The sequence below is a fragment of the Urocampus carinirostris genome, chromosome 1, assembly GCF_059441175.1.
Source record: "Urocampus carinirostris isolate Australia breed hairy pipefish chromosome 1, RoL_Ucar_1.0, whole genome shotgun sequence".
Classification (NCBI taxonomy): Eukaryota; Metazoa; Chordata; class Actinopteri; order Syngnathiformes; family Syngnathidae; genus Urocampus; species Urocampus carinirostris.
Window position 1 is genome coordinate 40594337 of NC_142349.1, and position 23039 is coordinate 40617375.

General features: G+C 40.6%; 2 protein-coding genes across 2 annotated transcripts in view; one reads left to right on the top strand and one right to left on the bottom strand.

Annotated features, from left to right (window-relative positions):
• Positions 1-2220, top strand: part of arhgap17b (Rho GTPase activating protein 17b) — a 50134-nt gene extending 47914 nt beyond the window's left edge. The window contains exon 21 of the transcript XR_015850782.1: positions 2207-2220. The gene's annotated coding sequence lies outside the window, so the exon portion shown is untranslated. The remainder of the gene's footprint in view (positions 1-2206) is intronic.
• The window catches only part of grid2ipa (glutamate receptor, ionotropic, delta 2 (Grid2) interacting protein, a), a 48319-nt gene continuing 26561 nt past the window's right edge, over positions 1282-23039 (bottom strand). Inside the window, exons 5-23 of the mRNA XM_088334913.1 lie at positions 22367-22642; positions 21103-21188; positions 20953-21022; positions 20565-20861; positions 20345-20496; positions 19091-19246; positions 18597-18679; positions 18358-18505; positions 17362-17693; positions 14614-16764; positions 14113-14200; positions 13927-14016; positions 13604-13800; positions 9796-9951; positions 9282-9368; positions 6446-6575; positions 6247-6365; positions 4931-5095; positions 1282-4593 (exon numbers count right to left, since the gene is read on the bottom strand). Coding sequence (XP_088191039.1) covers positions 4513-4593; positions 4931-5095; positions 6247-6365; positions 6446-6575; positions 9282-9368; positions 9796-9951; positions 13604-13800; positions 13927-14016; positions 14113-14200; positions 14614-16764; positions 17362-17693; positions 18358-18505; positions 18597-18679; positions 19091-19246; positions 20345-20496; positions 20565-20861; positions 20953-21022; positions 21103-21188; positions 22367-22642 — 4864 coding nt within the window. The 3' untranslated portion in view covers positions 1282-4512. The remainder of the gene's footprint in view (positions 4594-4930; positions 5096-6246; positions 6366-6445; positions 6576-9281; positions 9369-9795; positions 9952-13603; positions 13801-13926; positions 14017-14112; positions 14201-14613; positions 16765-17361; positions 17694-18357; positions 18506-18596; positions 18680-19090; positions 19247-20344; positions 20497-20564; positions 20862-20952; positions 21023-21102; positions 21189-22366; positions 22643-23039) is intronic.

Below are 23039 nucleotides of genomic sequence, written 5' to 3' on the forward strand. Positions count from 1 at the left end.
ATCCCCAAGTATGTCCACTTTAGCCATTCTTAATGGGATTCCCAAGTTTTTTTTCCCTTCAAGATTTTCTCCTACCCAAGACCCCTTCTATGGTTCTAGTTTCCCTAACCCTTACTCTAGTGAAGGTTTTTTTGGGTTGCTGTTTAATTAACATTCTTGATACATATTATTATGGCCAGAGAAAGGATATAAAACAAAACAAAAAAAATTAACATGAGATTAAGCAGGCTATTATTGACCCTGTTTTTTTTTTTCTTTTTAGCAATATTTGGCCCGGGCAAAAACTCGCGACCCAAAAGTGGGTCCTGACTCACCAGTTTACAAACACTTGCATAGATGGCAGCTACACTGTGGGTATTATTTACAGTTACATCCCACATACATTTTAAGTTGCAGGAAGTTATTCCCATGACTTTTTACCACTGGGAAATGCCAACTTAATATTTTGCATGACCCATTAATGATACGTAAACCTTGCAATGGTACACATTTCATAGTGCCCTGTTTAGGTAGGTGTGGCATACACCTGTCCTCTTAGGAGCAACTTGAAAGAGGCGATGATGCTTCATAGGACAATGCCATACAAACTAAACCAGCTGCCGTTAATCATGATGGAAATTTGCAATGGTAAAGGAAAGCCACCAGAAATCAGTGTTGGCGCCATTTTTAAGACTTGTTGAGAACTGGTGCAAGCACTTCACCCTTAATTCAAGCCCTTTAGATCCTGTAAAACTCAATATCAAAATTTCAAAGATTCCAAGCACCCATACGAACCCTGATATTTTGTGTTGGGATGTATATGGAATAAAGCAAACTCACCTTTCTGAAAGTCGACACAGAACACAAAACATGTACAGGAGTCTGGCCAGGTTGAATGGACAAGCACATGGAAGCTGGATTCGTGTAGGAGGGGAGCAAACTCCACTTTCGTCACGTGCTTTGGTTAAAATATAATCGATTTATTGTCCATCTACAACACGCCCACATACACAAGAAGTGTACGAGAAATGATCACTGCGAGTACTCACATAAACGATGCGAAAGTTGCATAATATCAGTGGTTGGCACATTCGCCTAACATGCGAAAGATCCCCGGTTGAAGACCGGGTGGAAGCATTTGTTGGCCTGGTGAGGGATGGGCGCCACCAGGCAGCACTTGCCCAAGACACACCACAGGTAATGGTTCCCCCAAGACCACAGTGGTTAAGGAAACTCCACCAACTTTAGTAAATGCACACAAGTCGCCACATGGAAAGAAAGTGACTTTATATATTTGTGGTCTTAGAGATGGCACATACAAATCACACATATATTTTATCAAACATGCTCAGCAGGAGAAGAGCAAAGCGAAAAGGAAGATTTCTTATCAGGTAAAAAAGAGCTTGTCAGTGGCTATGAAATGACACGGCAAAGATTTTGGATGTTCTCAAATTGTCCTAAAAGATATACAAAATCAGATAAATACATTCCAGGAATAAAGACGCCATTACAGTTTAAAGTTTCAAATATTACAAGAATACATTTGTTGGGAAACTTCAGGGAGGTGGAAACACATTTTATGAGAATTTCATTGGAATTATATCCCAAAAATGTGAATATTAACATTTCATCATTTAAATTAGGTGATGAAACAAACATTTCGTCACCATTTGATAAATAATCCTCTCAAATCTTTGGCTTTTTGGTACACCTTTTTTCATTGTAAATATTCAATTTGTGAAAATAAAAATCACAATATGGTGATTGGTCTTTTTAGTAAGGCAATATATTTTTGAAGTTGTCTTTTCATTATGATAAAACTTTAAACAATTCCTAACTTAAGGATAATTTGCCAGAAATAATGAGTAAAGTGGTAATACCGTGCAAAAACGTCTTTGTGTTCTAGGTAATTCCTAAATAATTATGAATTTACTTTTACAATGTGTATCAGGATTATTGAAAGGAAAAGGGAAAATAAATTGATTTCAGTCATGTGTTTTTCCCTCAACGATTTAGCAGAATTTGATGAGCATTTATATTTTGCATACTGTTTTGGTGTCGATTCAAACACTATCTGCGTGTTCTCATGAAACAGAGACCCTCTTCTATACTTATCGATAATAGAAGCTATAAATATTTTTTTTTCTTACAATGCTACACATTTTAGCTAGCCATCCTGACACAGAGGTAAATAAATATATTCTGTTAATAACGATAACAGATAGTGAACTAGTATTTTTTTCTATAAAGCTTTACAGTTTTTGTAAAATTAGCTAATCATATCAACTGCTACGTTACACGATTTCAAGTCAACACATAAATTAAAGCTGGACAAAAATAAAACCTTTCCGTTCCTAAAAGGAAGCGTCATTTATGCATCTGTGTCATTTCTCTTAGTAGACATGTTGACCAAAGGGTAAAGTTCAGCATATTGCACGCTGCCCGCAAGGACAGAAATCATCAGAACAATTTGGAATACAATACCAGTTATAACTATACTTTAATAAGATAATAGATTTTTACCTTCAGTATGGTGGGCTTGTTCAGAAATGTACATTGTTGCCTGAAGTTACCACAAAGTTACAAGTGTTTTCTGCACTTTTTGTCTCCATTCCACTTGTCGTCATCAATGAATGCTGCTAGACAAAAAGGTTTCATGGCTATGTTTCTGTGCACCTCCACCTAAATTTGCTTGCTGGCCTTTGGAAATGAAACTATAAAAAGGCTTCTCTATGGTTGCTAATAATAAATGATCTAAAGTGTGATTCTTACAAAATATTAATACAGACGCTCCCCTACTTACGACCATTCAAGTTACGAAAACGGTAGATTCGAAAAAAAAATTCGGGATGTCGAATAATATCCGGACATTGCTGTGAGTTAGATTTTGTGTGCACCTTTTTCCGAGTACAGGACATTGCTGTAGTGCTTCTTTCCGCCGCTACCGGCATGTAGTGGCGCTGTGAGAGATCCCCTAGCATCCACCCCGAAGAAGAAATCCGGCTTCCTCTTCCTAGTTCTTGTGTAAACACACTACACTGTCTCTACAGCGTGCCAAGAACTTTGACATTTTTATTGTTTAATATCTTGTGCATCCATTCAATATCGTCGGTGTAAAGAACAGGCGAGCCGTTCCTTTTGAAATGAAAGTGGAATTAGAAAGATTGATGTGGTTGAGAAAAAGGTTGGTTCGTTTTTTTCGGCCACTAATATACTTGAAGCTTATCTCCCAAAAGTAAGTTACACTTGACTTTATCCTAATCGAGCATATTATTTTGTGAAATGTCTATTTTCCAGTACAAACAATACAGGTTACTTATATAAACCTTAAACATACATTCCATACAAAATATAGCACTGAAGCTACTTACGAACAAATACAACTTACGAACGATCGTCCGGAACCCATCTTGTTCGTTTTAGGACAGCGTCTGTACAGTCAACTGTCAGATACATCTGCATTATCTTGCTACCGATTGAAACTACTCAAACTGCTTGAATGAACGTTATTATGGCTGGGTGCGTGGTCATGGTGGTTGGGCATGAAGGAGGCTGAGATTTATTTACAAATGTTGTCTAGGATAAGTCTGGTGTACCAAACAAAGTGAAATGTGAAAATCACAAAAGTGTTCAAAGAAACCACATGTTCAACTTGAGTCAAGGACCTCATTTGAAACACATTTTTGATCTGACTTCACAAAAAATTGGAGGTGCTTGTCTGATAATTGCATAAGAGGCTAGGCAAACCAAAATAAGAGCATATTGTCACGGGCCCAACTTTGCCGACATGTTTGGAGGATCCAATCCTACCATAATGTGAAATAAATGTACAAATTGTTAAATACCTATATATGCTATATCTTGCGACTTTATTGTTTTTTCTTGCTGCCAAAATCTATTGCAGGAAACTTTGAAAATATATAAATTGTGCCTTATTCTGTTTTTTTTGGTCACCTAATTGATAATGCACTATCCTTTTTTCATTGACAAACATCGCACTATTAGTATAACTTAGGCCAGTCTTCAAGCACTACGTTATGAATGTTTTTTCAGCCTTTTATCCTGATAGTGTTCTCTCTTTTTTCTCTCTTTAAAATATGTATTACATGTTTACCATAGAGTGCCATGTCCAATCTTGTCGCATATGTTTCACAATGTTGATATCAATGACAATGAAGACAACTCATAGAAAATTTTCAACTTTTGGTTGAACAAATCGGCCATTACACCGACCGATCAACCAATTGGTAAGAACTCATGAATAACATTTGTTGCGACAAAATACAGTACAAAATATATGGCAAAATGGAGGAATGAATAGATGCATTTGCTATAGTTCATGTTATGTTTTATGTTATATAGGTATTATGTAATTTATGTTTGTGCTCGTTAATGTATATAACATATTGATGTGTATTTATACATTAATTTCTACATATGGCAGGCTCGGTCCTCCATAGACTGTACCTATTCCTTATACTACAACAAAAGAGTAACAGCTACAGTTTGCATGAAGATGTTCTCTGTGGGGAGCTACCAGGCTAGCGGGGATGCCAGTCGTGGACTCCTCGGACTCTTTGGGTTTTCGGCTGCCTGCTGATCATTCAGAACCCTCTGTGGTAAAGACATAGAAAAATATACTTTGTAGCCACGCAAACAGTAAATCCCGAATGCAACAACATTCCTTGACAAAGATTTTGTCCTTACTTTGTGTCTGACTATATTGCAACACCAGTTAATAAAAGCTGTGCTTTAGTGTTGATTGAGGCAATAAAGGTCCGTGAGGATGCGCAGTTCATGAAAGTAGCAATTAAACGAGCAGTAGACCAAAAGATTCAGTGCTGAAATAACGTGTTGTTGAAAATGTTTTTCATCCCTGCGCCATTAAATGAAGCATTTAAGTAAATAAAGGGACCAATAAAAAACTTCCAACTCAAAAAATCACCCTCACCTCGAACTTGTTGATGAATTCAGTAAAGATGGTAAAAAAGGCGTCTGTGTTGATGCTTTTGCCGTCCTCCCCAAAAAAGGAAGCTGTTCGCAAAAACTCCTCTATTGAGCTCTGCTGGAGAGACTCCAGAGACTGGACGGCTGGGTGGCTGTTTTCAAGAAAGGTCTGACCTCGTCAGTCAAGGGTCACAACCTTTCAGGAACCAATCATGGACCTCCACATGCTTGCCACAATTTTCTCCTGACTTCAGAACTATCCATGAGCGCCACATAAAAGCAATAAGTTATTATTACATAATAGTGGATTTAACGTCAGTTGATAAAAAAGTCTAGTTGGAACCTGGGGAGGCCAAACTTTTATTTTCACGGGCCCCATTGGTTCAAAAGGTTTGGCAGAAGGGCCTGGCTAGGAGAAAAAAAATCAAATCAATTCGCCTGCAGTCCGATACCTCTGCAGGAAATTTGCTTATACCGTTGCTGCCAAAGAGATACAATAAACAACAAAGGATACTGCTGTGAATTTCCCTACAGGGATGAATAAAGTATCTATCTATATCTATCTGTCTATCTCATTTTTGGTCTTTTTGTCAACTTTCCATTTATGCAAAAATTAATAAATGACAAAAAGTGGAGATAGGTCTTTTCGATATAGTCGCGCTAAAAACCTTTTATACAACGTATTATTACATTTTAAACAGTTGACAGGCTGGATTTAAAAGCCTAACTGGATGCGAGAGGCCTATGGGTCGAAGTTCGCCAACCCCTGGGTTAAATTAAAATGGATTCATAAAATAAAAATCAGCATCTTAAAGAATAAAATTATCTTGTTTCAATGTCAGACAACTTTACTTATTTAAAATGTTTCGATATTCCATCCATCCATTTTCTGCGCCGCTTATCCTTACTAGGGTGACGGGTGTGCTGGAGCCCATCCTAGCCATCTTCGAGCAGTGGGCAGCGGACACACTCAACTGGTTGCCAGCCAGTTGCAGGGCACACAGAGACAAACAACTCACTCACTCATTCACACCTTGGGACAATTTGGTCCGGCCAAATAACCTGACATGCATGTTTTTGGAATGTAGGAGGAAACCGAGGTGCACGGGGAGAACATGCAAACTCCCCACATGCATGTCACCATTAAAGTACAGTATTCAAGAAATCGTTATCCAACATATTGTGCCTATTTAAATTATTTTTATGTGTGTTGAAACAAAGGTAAAAAAAATTGATTACACATAAAATGAGTACACCTGCCAGTGGAACTAAAATATGACTTTTGCAGTGGAAAGGCTCAATGATGCAGGAGAAAGATACGCTCATGACGGTGGCAAAGCGGTCTTCAGTGCTTGCAGGAATTTTCTGACAAGCTGAGCGGATTTTCTGGATGGTTCCGTGGAGATCTTCCATGTCGGACGAGATTGTACTTTGGTTTACTGCATTGAACAAAAGACAAAATGATGAAAAAGAAACGACTTTGAATTATATGTTCAATGATTGCTATGTCAACAAGCACCTTTGGCTGCAAGTGGAACCATGGTGAGATCTTTGGAAAAATCCAGCACGTCAGGAAAGTGCTGGCACAGCGACTTGACTAGGATGTGCAGGAATGTCGATTTTCCGTCCACCGTCTTGGTGGTACTCAACTGCAAGGATGACAAAGCATTGTGTGAAATGTATTTTGGACCGCTGCAGAATATGTTGAGTTTTTTTTCCGTCTAAAAGTCAATATAGGTTAGATGAGCATTAGAGCGGATGTGTCAAACATACGGCCCGCGGACTGGATCCGGCCCGCCATAAATGTCAAAAAAAGAAGTTAGTCTCTAGGTCAGGGGTCGCCAACACATGTGGCATTATCACAAGCCCGCGGGCCAGTTATAAAATTAGACCTAATCACAAAATATCAATGTCTAAAATGTGTCAAGTCAAGTCATGTTTATTTGTATAGCCCTTAATCGCAAAGGGTCTCAAAGGGCTGCACAGACCACAGGTTATTGCAAACCACAGACAATTATGACACCATCACCTGATCTAAAACCTACACGAGGGCAAATAATACACAGATATATAGATATTGTCAAAATAAAATATAGGTTATTCATATGCTATAGAATAGAAGTGTGTTTTAAGCTTGGATTGTGTGGTGTGAATTAAAAACAATAAGTATAAAAATATATTAAAACCTAAAAAAAAATCAAAGTAGCAGAGTTCGATAATCTGAGAAGTGTGATGTAATACGGGGCAGAGGTTAGTGCGTATGACAATCGCAGCCTCGATCTTGAACGTCGCGAAGGAGTCCAAATCGATTTTTGCATACTTCAACATGGCGGTAAAAGGAAGACACCGTATACATTTCGTAGTGAATGGGTGGAATAATTACGCTTTATTAATGTAGAAGAAAACTGTGTGTCTCATGCGGTGCATTGTAGCTACAGCAAATCTGAAAAACATGGAGCGCCACAACAGCATTTGTTACAAGAGCTTCAATGCTACCGTAATTACCCCCTCGGCAGCGCACCACGAACAGAAAGCGCCCGTGAGTTAAAGACAACTTTGGGCAAACAGCTTTCTTTTTTTACAAGGCCGGTGAAAAACTCTCAAAAAGACACCAAAGTCTCTTTTAGAGCCACAGAATTTTTGATAAAGTAAAAGAAGGCATTTTCAAATGAGGAGGTTCTTACATCACTGATGATGCGTCCCTGTTGCATCCAGCAGAAGTTTCTTTCAAGTTACAAGCTTGCACAGCCAGTGACTCCTATGAAGAGACTAGGTGGCAACCAAGAACAGATTGGTCGACTACTGGAGAGACAGTTGACAGCCCGGAAAGACGGCAGCCAGGACAGATTGGGTTAGCACCCCAGCCTGTATCTTTCGTGAGAAGGAACCCCAACAAGCTACAAAAAGCCCTAAAGAGAGATACCCCCAGGAGATGCCGATAGGGGGGAGGATGAGATCTTCAATCGGACAGACCAAAGGTTAATGACCCCTGCAAAAATTATTATGACAACTTCAAGCTAAGGTTCACTTCCAGGTCAGTAACATCAGACTAGCAACACCTTGGGAAAGGCATAATAACGGGTTGTACCATCTCCGTTCCCCTTTTTCCTTTGGCAATGAACATGGTAGTCAAAACTGAAAAAGTGGAATGCAGAGGGCCAATATCCAGATCAGGTGTTCGCCAGCCTCCCATAAGAGCATATATGGATGACTCACACTTGGCAGTTCAGTTTGTATGAGCCAGCCAAGCAAGCAAGAGGTCCAGTCAAACAAGGAGCACTGGACCAAATTGTGTTGCAATAATGAAATTACTGATCCAAAAACCCGTGGTTAAGATAATAATCTCATTTAAATGATCAGGAAGTATTTTCAGAGTGTGTCAGAAATCACACATTATTTGTCCCTGCACCGAAACCATTTTTGGGAAAATCTTTCTTGGTCTACATTTGAGTTTGATGAGTAAAAGTTGTGTCGGCCTGCTCTAGATTGTTGCCCCCATGGAGTCATGGCCTTCTGAAGAAACGAAGACCAGCCCATGTTCTCCCCACAACCTCCCATTCCCGTCAATTTCTCAAAGGGGGGATGGGCCTTGCCTGAAGAGGGTTTGTTGAGCAGGAGCATGTGCCGGGAAGAAGAGAGTTTGGAGCTTGCATGTTGGTTTTATAGGTGCGAAAAGTCCGTGCCAAGAGTGGTAGTCTTAGTCACCGCCCTGTGATTGGAGTTGGCCTGGGGCATGGCCTCTACAACTGGATGTCGCTAAAGCCATGCGCCACTCTACTCACTGTAGCTGTATATCCAGACTACCATTTATCAGATAGACATTTATTATTTGAAATGGAAGTATTTGTATGAAACAATACTCATCTGGTTTTCTTAGCATGTGAACATTTGTGTACCCCATTATATGTGTTTGGAAACCAATAGGATGAAACGGTCCCTTTATAAACAATGAGACAATTAAACTAGAGGTAAGATCTTAAGTCTGAGTCCAACCAGAAAACGTCCTGCATTCCGGGCGGGATTGGTCCTGAAATGTCAATCATTATGTTGGGTTCGGGCAGGTTTGGGCCTCTCTCTTGCTGAGTTTTTTTTTTAAATTCTCCAGCGTCATTGTTCTTTTTCTCTTTGTTGAGGATCTGTGCAGCGCTGCATGCACACTTATTGACGTGTGTGCTCGTCACCACGTATGTGCTCGTCGAGAGGGGGCGGAGAAAGGCTGGATCTTTTTAGTCCTGATCTTACCTCTACACAACTTGTGCACGTTAATGCAATTTTATTTAAACCAATACGGCCCGCCACGTAAAAAGGTTGCCAACCCTTGGTTTAGTGTACGTGAAGTTGTACTGTTAGGGTACCTCAGTCAAGAAGTTTATTTTGAAGCCGGTCGTCTTGTTGGTTTTTGGCTGTCTGTTATTCAAGTAGTTCCCCATGGCCAACACAAACTGTGAAAAAAAGGGTGACAGATGCAAGTTAAGTAAATCATTCACTTCTTTTTACTTTATATGATTTGGATTTTGATTGTTTTCTAAACTATACATCTATCACAAATTTGAATTCAAAGTAAACACAGTAATTCTGTATCACTAAATTTTAGTTCGCCATAGAGAACAACAACATTAAAATATTTTGGTGTAGAGTTTTTGGTGTGGAGTAAACTGAATTTAGAATTCATATGAGACAATTGTAGAAATATTTAACTTAAGAAAAAATATAACAAAAAAAAAAAATCAAAATTGAAATGAACATTTCTTCTTTTTTTTAACAAGGATGTCGTTTCTTAAAAACAAGTCATAATTGTATAATATGTTTTCTGCCATCAGTCACAAAACCTTGAAATAATTCATTACACCTCTGTGACTGGGCTTGTACCTCTAAAATTTTGGCAAGCTTCTTGCTGGTGCGGAGCTGGCAAGAAGCCTCGGTGACGCATTCATAGGCTCCCCTCAGCTCTTCAGTCTTCTCCTGCAGAGAAAATTTGAAGAGGAGGCACTCCAGGCGTGTCTTGTACTCAGGCACTGACAGCAACTGAGGGAGAGTCACAACGTAGTCTTTTGACAAGACATTAATATGGATGTGTGATCTTACATATATGCATGCCAAAAACAGTATATTTTTCCAAGAACAAGTTCCCTTTGTTTAAAAAGGTTAGAAATTACATAAAATGTTGAATACGCACATCTACTTTACCGACATGGAAATACAAACTGATATATGAAATCTGCTAAAAAGTAAATGTATTATGTTTAGAATTATAAGACAAATATGACTATATACGGAGATTGTATTCCATACGGAAGCCTAGATCTGCAAATTCTGAGTTAAATTCTTTGGAACAGTTTGATAAAGTATGAATTTATTGATAGAGTCCAGACAGTCGCTCGGAGGGTACCTCTTTGTTTCACATCTAATTATTCATTCAAGGATGTATTTATTTATTTATTTCTAACAACCCAATTTTTAGTTATCTTTTTGCCTATTACCTTAGATCTCTGAATAAAACATACAATAAGTGACAGGGGACAACAATATAGCTCATGAGGAGATGTGTAAGGGCCAAAGCCTGATTCTGATCAGACCATAACCTGACTAGCTCTATTTTCTTACAACCAGTCACAGAGTTGTTGGGGGAAGGATGTTTATACATAACAAAGGGGACACCATCATAAAACGAAGAACACCAAACGGACCGGCGTAGGACAAAATTGACAAAGCAGCTGTTCTCCTCATGCATAGTTGAGTGGTTCACAAGCTAAAAGGATTCTTTAGAGTAAAGAAATTATAAACTGTAAGGGTCTCTATCATGCTCAATATTTGTAGTTAATGCATTACACATTTACAATAATCCCACACTATTTATGATTTTTTAATTGAACCATCTTTTTGGATTATTTATTTATGTATGCATGTAATTTATTTCAATCCATCCATCCATTCATCCATCTTCTGCACCGCTTATCCTCAGAAGGGTCGCAGGTGTGCTTCAGCCCATCCCAGCCATCTTCAGGCAGTTCAGGGGACACCCTGAACTGGTGGTCAGCCAGTCGCAGTACCTTATTTCCAAAAGAACCATTTTGTTTTGTATCCATCTTGTTATTTATTTGATAAAATTCTCATATAATTTTAATATTTTTAAAGTATCCGAAATGCAAAGTCCTTCAAAAGACAAGGAGTCTTTGAGCCTTTAAAATGTCACAAAATCAAAGGACGTAACCTTATTGCCAAAATAATTGTTCTTCGATGTGATTCTCAAAATTTTGGAACAATATAGTGTTTCCCCAGTATTAATATTGTCACAAGCCGCTGCCCATCAATGCTGAGGTCTGGTTCATCTCTGAAGTGTGGGATGGTGCTTCACACCGAAAAACAACAGCGACAGGTGATAAAGGTGCTGTATATGAGTCATATTTGGAGGCCTCTCCTGCTACTGGTTACCGTGAAAACCAGTACTATCTGCTTGATGTGGGGAAGCAAATATCTACCAAAAGACTGGCCTTGAGAGAGATGTGCACTGCCAGGCTGTATTTGCCCAATACATACCACAGTAAGTGGTGCTCTGACGACCCAGGTGGTCAATCGATCCGTAAACCAAGACTAATAAAGACCAGACACTTTTTATGTAAATATTGACTTATATTAGTTTTTGGTGGCCACACTTGCATCTCAAACCAACATTTCCTGATTAACCTTTTAACGTTCCTGTATAATTCTCCTAAATTCCCAATACCAAAGTAAATTGAATGCTCTTCTTGGACCTTTTGGAGAGTTTGGACAGTTTTGGTCTCTTTCGAAAGGTAATACACATAAAATTTGTCACAAACTGAAACAATCACTGCAAGTGATACTTACATTGAGTAATCTGAGTTGGAACACACAGAGATAGAACTTTTTATTCTTTTTATTCGCCTCTTTTTCTTTTTGCAATTATATGCTTGCAGATGAGTGTAACATGGGCATCTTAGCTGGAAAACAGGTGATACAATACCTTAAAGCCCTACCTGGCACCTTGTCAAATTTGATCACAATCTGAAAAACTAAACATTGTGTTTTACACAGTTTTCCAAAGGGTAGGTTCAAGCATTTCCAAAGGTGGCCATTTGGAAATGACCACTTTACTACACTAAAACATTTGCAATTTTTAGCCATTGTGAAAAAATTGTAAATGTTTGACTTCTCTTTCCAAAAGTCAAATCAAAGATGGTGCACACCTGGCGTAATAATAATGTACAAACATGAATCACAGACTGCCTTGCACACTTAATTTTAGCTCTGATGAGAATACACCACCGGAAAATGGCGTAAATTTATGTTGGAAATTTCATTGGCAAACCAATGTGTCAATCATCATTCGATTTGTTTACTCATGGCTGAAGATATTTCATTTGGAAGATATATCCTTTTCATAAAAAAGGCCCTAATAGGTTAATGGAGAAGCATTTGCTTCTTACTACCCCTTTCGAACATATTATGTAACGTTATATTGTTGTTAAGTTATTGTTTTTGTTCTGTTCTTTTATTTTGATGTTCGAATACAGTTTTCATTCATTCACTGTGGGCTGTCAGAACGTTAAGGGGTTAAACAAACGGAACTGCAAAATATTGTTTTGTATTACATATTAAATGAACTAATTAAAAAAAACAAAATTACTCTCAGTATTGATTTCATTCTATGGCCATAGCGCACGCCGTCACAAAAAAACAAATCAGCTCCGAAGGCAGTTTTGTCTGTGGACATTATTCTGTGACCTCCATTTACACTTTAAAGGTGTCTGTGCGACCATAAGAACATCTAGCCTTGCCCCTGGGCAGACCCACGCCATGCTTTGCACCGGACTTGCGCTTGTCAACAAAATCGAGCCCAATAAGTCAAAAGATCAAAGCAATGTAATTATTACGCACTGAGCCAGTGGTTCGCAACCAAAAATGGTAGACTGCATTTATATAGCATAGAAACCTGTTTAATGCTGATCTTGAGCATATTTTTGAGGAAGTTGTCAGACATTGAAATGGTCCACAGTACAGAAAAGCTTAGGAACCACTGGATGAGTGACTTGCTGTCACAGGAGGCAGGTGAGGTAGCGCCTCACCTGTCAACATGGAAATATAAAATTTAAAAATTATTAAATGGTTACATTTATTTAGTGTTTTATATTTTTTTCACAATGTTTGGATTTTATTTTTCAAAATCACAGAATTTTCAAATTATGTAATAAATAATATTAACAGAATTAGTATGTTACGTAGTACTGAGCTCAGGGTGTGCAGAAGCAGAGTGAGGCATGTGATTATCTTCCCACATGCCAGGGGGCAATAGTGAGACCAAGACTTCTATTCAGGCATACATTTCAACCCCAACAGTAGAATTGGTAATAATTAGCAAGCCAACAGCAAGTCAATTCAGTCAGTATTTTTTTTTCCTCGGGGCATGGACTTTTTTTCATCCCAATGGATGATTACTTATCTTTCTATGCTTTTATTCAAAATGATTAGCACCAAGACTTCATTTATTAGTCAAGGTAAGACAATAAAACATTATTTTCTATGCTGCTATTTAAATATTGCTGTCTTTCTCTGCCAATCAAATGATACATCAGATGTAGGTTCTTTTATTTGTAAATCTAACTGTGCCTCAACAGACACGGACATCACCACCTGTCATCGCACTAAATTCTAGTGGTACCTGCAGTATGAACTGGTCCGGCTGGCTGAGTTTTCCAGGGTCGTCTTTGTACTCTTGGTACTTTTTGACCTCCTCTGCATCGGGGGCGTAGAGCAGAAGCTGCTTAATGTGCGCTGGCTCTAGTTTGTCAGGGCTCATACTCATTAGCACCTGCCGTAACTCTCCAGGGGAGAGCTTCAGGTGGGCTATCAGGATGGCTGAAAAACAATAGAACCATAAAAGAAAGATAACTGACGTTCCTCCGTTGACTACTTCAACCTTCAGGGTTGATATAATTTGAACACCTTATACCCTAAGCAAACAGTGAACAATTCCAGACTTACATGCATTGTAGGCTTTCTTGTGGGAAAGAATTTCAACGACATCTTTTTTCTTGAATGTTTCAAGCTGTGGTGTGGATTTTGCAGCTGTCACTAAAAACAAGAGAGAAAAATCAAAGTTAGCGTAATACAGAAGATTGTAAAGCTAGGAGAAATTTCTATAAGAAATGTAGCAGGGAAAAAACTTACAAGAACCTTTTTGTGTACCGAAGTGCATTTCTAGGTCCAGATATTTTACCATGTCATGAAGTTTCTCATGATCAGAATTTGCGCCCAACTAGCAAGACAACATACACAGTTGTATTCAAATAAGTCATTTGTAAAAAAAAAATGAAACTTTTAAAACGTAAATGTCAAAAGTGGATCAACATTTGTTTTCTTGAAATATAAGCCTAGTTGAAGAAGGGGGGGGGGTGTTGTGAGGGTTCTTCCCAATTCAGTGGTTATCGTGTAAGAAACATTTTGTTCAATTACCCCTATGGAAACCAATATACACTAATCATCTTGTGCAAATCTACAGAAATGCTGTAACTAAAGTTACGTCAAAGCAGGGTATGACACATAATGAACCCAAAACTTAAATAATTCAGAAATGGGAAGTTTCACAATTTAGTATACAAGTATGTCCAAATACATTTTGATTTACGACATTCTAAAATGCAGCCCAAATACATGTGGCGCACCATTTACCTGGCCCCAGATCGTGCCTTCAGAATTCTCCACCTGCTCCCAACGCAGTCTCTTTACACTCATGTGGTGAGAGTCCATTCTGGACAGGGTGGGCCTGGGTATAGGTGGAGGTGAGCAGGGTGGAGGAAGGGGTGGTGGCGGTGGAGGCTCCATGTTCTCCGTGGGGTCAGACAGAGAATGGGGGAGTGACTGAGGTTGAATATGACTCTGAAAGGGGTTGTTCTGGAACAGAGCTTGATATTGGCCTTGAGATTGCATTAGATGGTGCGATGGTTGGGAATGAGGGCGGGTCGATTGGGTGGCTGGCTGAGCCTGATGTTGAGGTTGGCCATGCTGGGGAAATGGCTGAAAGGTGGAAAGTGAGGGTTGGTGTGGTTGCAGAGGTTGGAATGTGGACAAGAGTGGATGGGATCTGTTGGGTTGTTGAGGTGGATGGATGACATGAATCTGGTGCTGAAAGTCCTGCGGTGGAGGTTGTGGTGTCATGTGGTGGATGTGGTGAATGTGAGGGGTGCTGGAGTGGTGGTGCAACTGCTGAATTGAGTGGGGTCTCTGGGGCGATGGCTTAATGGGCTGAGGATGATGATGGATCTTCTGACCTTGTGGGGCTTGGGTCTCGTGGAGATTTTTGAGACTTCTACGGCTCTGGCGTGAGTGGCTCTCCCGGTTCGGTTGGCACAAGGGTTCTTTCTGGACTTGATGCAGCAGCTCGGTGGAGGAATGATGACAGGGCTTAACTTGGTGCATCTGATGGGCCTGGTGGAGTAACTCAGAGGACGAGTGGTGGGGCTGAGGTTGGTGTATTTGATGGAGCAGCTCATTAGACGAATGGTGGGACTGTCCGCTCTGCATTTGATTGGTTTGATGGAAGAGTTCAGTGAAGGAGTTGTGAGGCTGCTTACTCATAATCTGCTGACTTTGATGGGGGAGTTCTGCCAAGGAGTGATGGATGCTGGTTTGGTGGATTTGAGGAAATATTTCAGTGGATGAGTAGTGGCTACTGGGTTGTTGCATTTTTGGCAACACCTCCACTGATGGTTGGTAGAGTTGCTTTGTCTGCAACTGGTGGTGCATCTCAGCTGACGGATGTTGCTGCTGGGTTTGAAGGCTTTGATGGCTTTGATAAACGCCCTCGGGATAGTGCTGAATTTGCATGGCTGTCGGTAGAGGAGGTGGGTGATGCGAAGGTGGAGCAGAGCGGGAAAGGCGCCGATGGAGGTGCCCCAGGTGAGGCTGCGGCTGCGCTTGCCGCATCATATGGGGCTGATGTTGCGAGTGGTCAGTGTCAGATTCTGACGCTAGGAGTGGCGGTAAAGACTGGTGGAGTTGCTCAACTTGTAGTGGTGAGTGGGCTTTTTGTTGGGTGGGGTGGGCAGGCATTGAGTGGTGGCTCTGATAGAGTTGTTGCATCAGTTGATCTTCATAAGCTTTTTGCTCCTGGTAGGCTTGCTCTTGTCTCTCCCGGAAAGCTTTTTGCTCCCTAAACATTTGCTGTTCAAATGCTTTAAGTTCCTCAAACACCTTCTGCTCCTCATAGGCTTGTCGCTCCTTCAACATTTGCTCCTGCTGTTCCTCAAATGCTTTCAGCTCTTCATATGCTTGCCTCTCTTCATACGTTTGCTGCTCTTTGTAGGCCTGTCGTTCCAGGTAAGATTGCTGCCCTTGATACGTTTTCAACTCTTGAATGGCAGCCTGCACCTGCAGCTCTTCTTTAGAGGGCAGCACTTTGTGTAAGGAGTGTCGTTTTGGTGGCGCATTAGTGCGGGGCGGAGGTGGTGGAGGCGGGCCAGATTTGCGTCTGGTGGGAACATAGGCTATTGGGGAATGTTTGGGGTTATAGCTAGGCTCCTGTTGTTTCTGTGGTGGTGGTGGTTGAGATGGCGCAGAAGCAGCTGGAGGCGGGGGAGCCGGCGTGTCATTGAACTGAAGGGGCGGAGGCGGAGGGGGCGTCATGGGAGGCGGAGGGATGAGGTCAGAAGAGGAGGAATAGGTGAGGGAGGAAGCATTATCTTCCCCGTTGCTACTTTGGATTTCACTTGGGCTGCTTAGTGCAGGACCCACAAATCCTTCGTTTTCTTCTTCGTCCATTCCTAACTCCCCATCATTATCCTCCTCATCATCTTCATCTGGGAATGTCATCTGCACACCATCCTATTATGAAAAGAGACATCATTGGAGATCAACATCATAATTGTTTTTTGTGTACTTGTGATTATGGTTCCAAAGTACCTCCCAGTCTAATAAGTGTAAAATGAAACTGATTAAAATATATACTTTACGACTCCTTATCACATATCTGTGAATGCCCCTTGATAGTATTATGTGACAATGAGTTTAAAGCTTGAAGAAGATCGAGAGCAACTTTAAACAAGACAGAATACAGTATGCTTGTGCCAAGTTAATCATCCATGGTACATGGACAGTTCCATCTGTAAAATGAAGCCTCCGCAGGTAAAATTACTTTTAAACACCCCATATAGGCTTTTAACACATTTGAATTAGAAAATAAAAATGATACTTGGACAGGCAAGCACTTTTACTGGACATTGGCTGACTGTGGGAAAAAGTCTGGACGTGAGCTGAAGATAATGGGATGTAGGCATGTGTGTGCCTGCATGTGTATTATGCATTTATCTTGATATTAAGTTGACAGCTTTTACACTTCCTGTCACAACTGCAGCATTTGTGTAAATTAAATAATCTAAAATACCCAAATAAGACTTGAAGAAAAAAATTATACATGACAACCTCTTCGTAGTCATTTTCAGGTGTAAGGAAATCATCAACGATTGCCACTCGCTGGCCAAGCTGCTCGCTCAGTGCATCCAGAAAACGATCAGTGTCTTCAGATCGTGGTGGCTTTGAGAAAGTATATCGGCGTTTGCTGCTGCGGTGTGGCAGTGGACTGGATGGGAAATCCATAAGCTCCATCAGTGAAGGTGGTGGGCTGTCCAGGCTGATGTAAGGGTTGGACTCCCCACTGTTCTGACTTGTCAAGCCTGGTGGGTAGAATTGCGAAGAGGGAGGGCTGTGGAGAGACTCTGGCCAGGTTATAGAGGCTGGGGGACCTTTACAGCTACCTGCAACACAGGAAATGTCATATTATGTCTTAGCTAAAAGATTTAATGCTCATCTTTTAGCGATCAAGCATAGTCCAATACAATTAGCTGAGGAAAAAAGTAGGTCGTATTTCCCACAGCAAGATTGTGATGGTGTGTAGAACGCAAAATGTAAAGTAAACCATTGGAGAGAATCCATCACGTGCTATTTTTAGTTAAAATGTCAAATGTGATCAGTCAAAGAAACAGAGCTCAAGGCAACTAAAAACCCAAATTATTTTGACAAAGACAATACCACAAAATTTTAACGCATGACATTGATGACTGACCCAAAAAAAGTGCATTTCAAATTATATTGCTGTGCAATTCATAAAGTTTGACAACAAAAGATTCACAAGCCCACCTCGGTTTTGGTTTATGTAATAAACATATAATCAATGCAAAACAAGAATATTCATAAATCTAAAATGGGTTAGCTGCTTGGGGATTTAGCATTGCTGTACTTGGGCACCATTAATCCCAATCTATCCCCTTTATTTAAATCCATCTCGAAAAAGACTGTATATTAGAAACACAATGCATGCATTACCAAAAAAATCAAAAATATATAGCATTGGTTAACGCTTTAGCTTATGTCAGTTCAAAATACCACCATTACAGTACAAGCAGGTAATGGTCCTGCTACCTGTGGTCGCATGTGTTAGAGGTGAATCTGAGCGAGAAGGCAGGTCCAAATCCAGCAAACTCTCAGGAGCAGGAGGAGGACGTGTTTTCAGGGACTTGGATCTCTTAGCTGCATACATGTTCTCCAGTTCAGAGTACACAGCAGACAGCTAGTGCAGCGAAATTAAAACAAAAATAATCAAGCTCTTTTCTTGATTTGTTTTGCAAAACTGTCACCAGTGGAAACGGGCTAATACATACATTTGTGAGGTTGTTGGGCGTCTCGGGAAGAGATGTACCATCCCCTGATTGTCTTTCTCCTGGGGCCAACCTCATACCAGCCTCTAAGAACGAGTCAGCGCGGAATCCTAAACTCATGCGGGCATCACAATAAGCTAAATGCAACGTCGCTAATGTTCTGACGCCAGGGAAACATTCACAAGTTATGTACAAAATTTGAATTAGTAATAAACCTAGACAACTGAGATTTGAACATATATATAACATTTAAATACAGTTTTGGGAATGGCAAGTTGAAATTAAAAAACTAAATTGTGAGCAAACGGAATGTTGCTAAATACATCCTCACTATCAGTAAAATATGCAGCTGTTGTGAAGCTGAGTTTGCCAAATTGCATATAAAAAATAATTAGCAAATTGGCTGTCAATAGCAATCACTATGTTTGGCAACTGGTTCTCAAGCATAACAGAACTCAATTGATCATCAAAACAACACAGGAAGACAGATTGTGTACCCATGCTCAAGTGTGTGCCAATGAACAAGTCATCAGAGCTCCGTCCCCTCACACTGCTCCTGTAGGTGGTGCCCGTCACCCTCATGGAGCTGCTTCGTCGATGAGGTTCAGGGGCAATCTCGGGCTCTGAAGAAACAGGAGGAGGTGGTGGCGGAACTGCAACGCACGCACATGAACAGACAATTTCAAATGACTATGAATGCAAAACTTTACCTCTATCTTAAAGATCAAATGGTGCTTGAGACCTTAGTCAGAATCACATTTTCAAGAATAAACAAACAAATTTTCTCCGTTTGGCCAATTAGTGCAGACGTCCTCAACAGGTCGGACTTGAGTACCCTCCATCCCATCCTAATGATAAGCTGTGACCCAAATCAAGGAAAAGTTTCCACTTTTCAAACATATCTACTGAAACAATTGTGTTTAAAGCAGATATAGTAGAAAAAACTAATCTTTTTCTTTCAAAAATGAAAATGACGAGAAAACCAAAACAATTTTAGGTAATAAAATTATTTTTAATGCTAAACATGCGCAAACAAGGTTTTTTTTTGTGGTAGGAAATGACGTGTGTCTTTGCAACGCATTACCGCCATCTACTGTTAAGGAGTGTAATTGACCCTCAAACCTTTTCTCTCAGAAATATTTTGTGACCCTCTGAAATAGGTCCGCAACCCACTAGTTTAGGAAAACTCAATTAGAGGATGAAAATTTTTTGACGTCCTTGAATAATTATGTGGCTACCTGGGTCAGGATGTGTCAAGTAAAAGTCATTATTTTGCTAGTTTGTTTGAACCTAACACATTATAGGCAGATGAGACTATCATGGCAATCCCTTTGACAAATAATCCACATGCTGCATCAAAATGGGACATAAAAGCATAGACTTTTGTGAATCAACGGAGATCGACAAAAGTTAATGTGACAGTGTGTAATATTTAATGCCTCCAAGTGGTGCCAAAAAACTTTAATTCAGTAAAAAACAAATATCTATTTGATTACAAGGCAAAAATGCTTAACTATCATACCAATGTTAACTTAAAATCATAGGTCGAGATATTTGTATTTCTTTTACATGTCTACCATTTTGCTGCTACGCTGGGCTCTGTAGCACTGGTTTCCGTTCGCATTAGACAATACAGTGCCATCTAGTGGTCAAATACACTGGTGCTTCAAAACTGATATTTGATTGAGAATTATGTATTAGAGTATTCCACCCACAGTAAGTACCTGCCACCTAAAAATTCATACCCCCACCTGGTGTGTTGGATCCGAGAAAGCGTGAGATTTTATTCTGGCAGTGTTCTTGTTCTTCATACGTTAGCAGCTGGTAAACAAATTGCCAGATGACCTGTTTGGCTGGAGTATCCAGCAACGGAAACACATCGACGATCAGTGTGTCCACATTCCTGCGGCAATGGCAACAGCCCGGCTTAGAATTTGATCACAGACACACTTTTTTCCTGTTCTAGCCCACCTGTGCTGGAAGAAGTTCTCCAGAGCTTTGCAGATGGTGTACCTCTCCTGCATAGTCAGCAGATGCTCAAGCTGCTGCCCGAAAGTGCGGCCGTGGACGCGGATGCTCTGCGGCAGGATATCGGCCACCCACTGGAGGGAGCTGAGCGTAGGTGATCGAGAGCGCTCTGCAGGGTTGCCGCCGGCCGCCAGCTCCTGCTCTGACATGGTTAACGAAGGCTGGCCATCTTCCACGACTAGGGTGGGCATGGCCCCGCTTCCCTGCAGCATGGAGACCACCTTTTCGTGGGAGGAGGTCCTGAGGCCATTTGTTAAGATGAAAAGAAGACAAATGCAAAGCATGAGCTACTTGCATTCCGGTGTAAGAGAATCTTGTCGACTGATTTTACCTCATATCAAGCCCGTTGAGGAACAGGATGCGGTCTCCTGATTTTAAACCTGCTTTGTCTGCTGCGCTCCCTGCATTGCAAAGTCAGTCAAAGTATTCACAACCAAAATCAGCCCTCAACAGCAGCCTCACAGGCGTTTTTTGTATTTACCATGGACAACTGAGTCGATCCAGACAGGAGCATGACCCCTCAGAGTGAAGCCAAAGCTCATGTTCCCTTTGCATACTCTCACAGTCCTAAGAGTGATACAAAACAAGAAACAGAAATCTTCATAATCAATAGAATTGTGTCTCATTTCTCACAATAATCCAGATTGCTGGGTAGCCATAATGGGTAAAGTTTGAAAGTCAAGCCAATACACAACCTTATGGCAGTACATGGGGAGGCTTCATGTGGCATTTATACAGTCAAAAACAAGAAAATCAAACTTCAAAAATAAAAAATTGCAGTTGATTCTTTATATAAAGTAACTGTTATTGTTTATTAAAGAATTATGTTATTCCTCCAAAATGTTTTGGGGGGAATTTCATTGTGGTATTGGTCAAACGCTCTCAACTCTGTCAAAGGCAATTCCAGTTGTTGAGTTCTAGCACTAAGGTTTTTAAGTCCAGTTTAATTTAGTGTAGGACTCTTTCAATCATGTCTGCAGGTATTTTCCATTTTTTCTACTTCAGTTGAACACAGCCTTGTGGCCTAGATGATGCAAAAAGGACCGCCATTGATCAAAAAGACAATAAATACTATTATATTTTCCCCATGTGATATTTGAACAGTATTGTGATTTTTTCGTGTTATATTTACAAACTCATCACTATATCCTTAAATTTACCATCTGAAATGTTTTCTTATCCTAATATTCTAAATATTCTTCTCTAAAGGGACAGTATGTTATTTGATCACTAGATGCTACTGTATTGTGTCGTGCAAGTAAAAATGAGTGCTAAAAACACTAAAAACTACGTGTACTCAAAGGGTCCAAAAAACACATTTTTTCTTCTCGTTACTTTGCCTGGCCTATTGTGAGGTTTTTGGTTTTGGATTACCCGTAGCTGTAATGGCTGAACCGTTTTTTGTGAAAATGTACACTTTAGGCCTCTTCAAGTGTCGTAAGCTAGGTTCCGTATCAAGGCACAGGTACCAACAAATTCGATGGACACATTTTTTTGTACAAGCGTCCCTGGAGCTGCATGCGAGTCTTTGGCGCTACCTACTGGCCCCGTGGCAATTTTTCAACAAACCATGGCCTAAGTAGAATGCCCAGTAACGCTGAGCACACAACGCCAGGCCATTATGCTTGTTTGAATTATGTCATTTTAGTTTATGGTGTGTGTGCACTTATTAACCAAAGGTAAGGAAGATAAAAATGTCCCCAAATTACCGCAATGACATTTGAATGGCCGCGTACAAAACTGACCTGCATTTTGTGGCCGAGCTGTTGGAGTGGCCAGCAATGAGCGAAGTGGTCTTGCGCATCCCGCGGGACGGCGGCGTGGCGTTTTCCTCCGCATGCGTGCGTGGAACAGAACTGGCGCGCGTGGAGACCAGCAAGTGCTCGGGGGGATCCTCACTGCGGCTGCGGCGGAAGTGGCTACGGCTCGGGTCGCTGAAGCTCCGCCCCTTGACACGGCTCGCCAGGCTCTGGGAAACCACTTGGTCGAAGCGCTCCCTGTGCTTCTTGGGGATGAAGATCCTGGCGAACATTGCAGCGAACAAGAGACGGAACTCTCAAGGTTATACTATAGATTCTAATTCTAACAACTGTTACATGTCAGGTCCAATGTCAAAGACAGATATTTGAATTCTCAGCGAGCTGCAACGAGATGGCTTCGGTTTGTGCACTTGCTGCAGCAAGTGCAAAGAGTGTTTCACATTGGCTCACATAATAAAAGAAAGAGAAAAAAAAGAAAAAATGAGTGAGTGAGAGAGACAGCAAAAGCACATTTGGGAGTCGGTGCTCCACTTTCCCCACCCTTTCCCATCTATAACTTCTGGTGCCTTAACACAGTGTTTTCCAACCAAGGCACACTTTTTTCATTAATAACCTTGAGGCACACTTTCCGTCAAAAATATTTTTAAACTGAATCCCT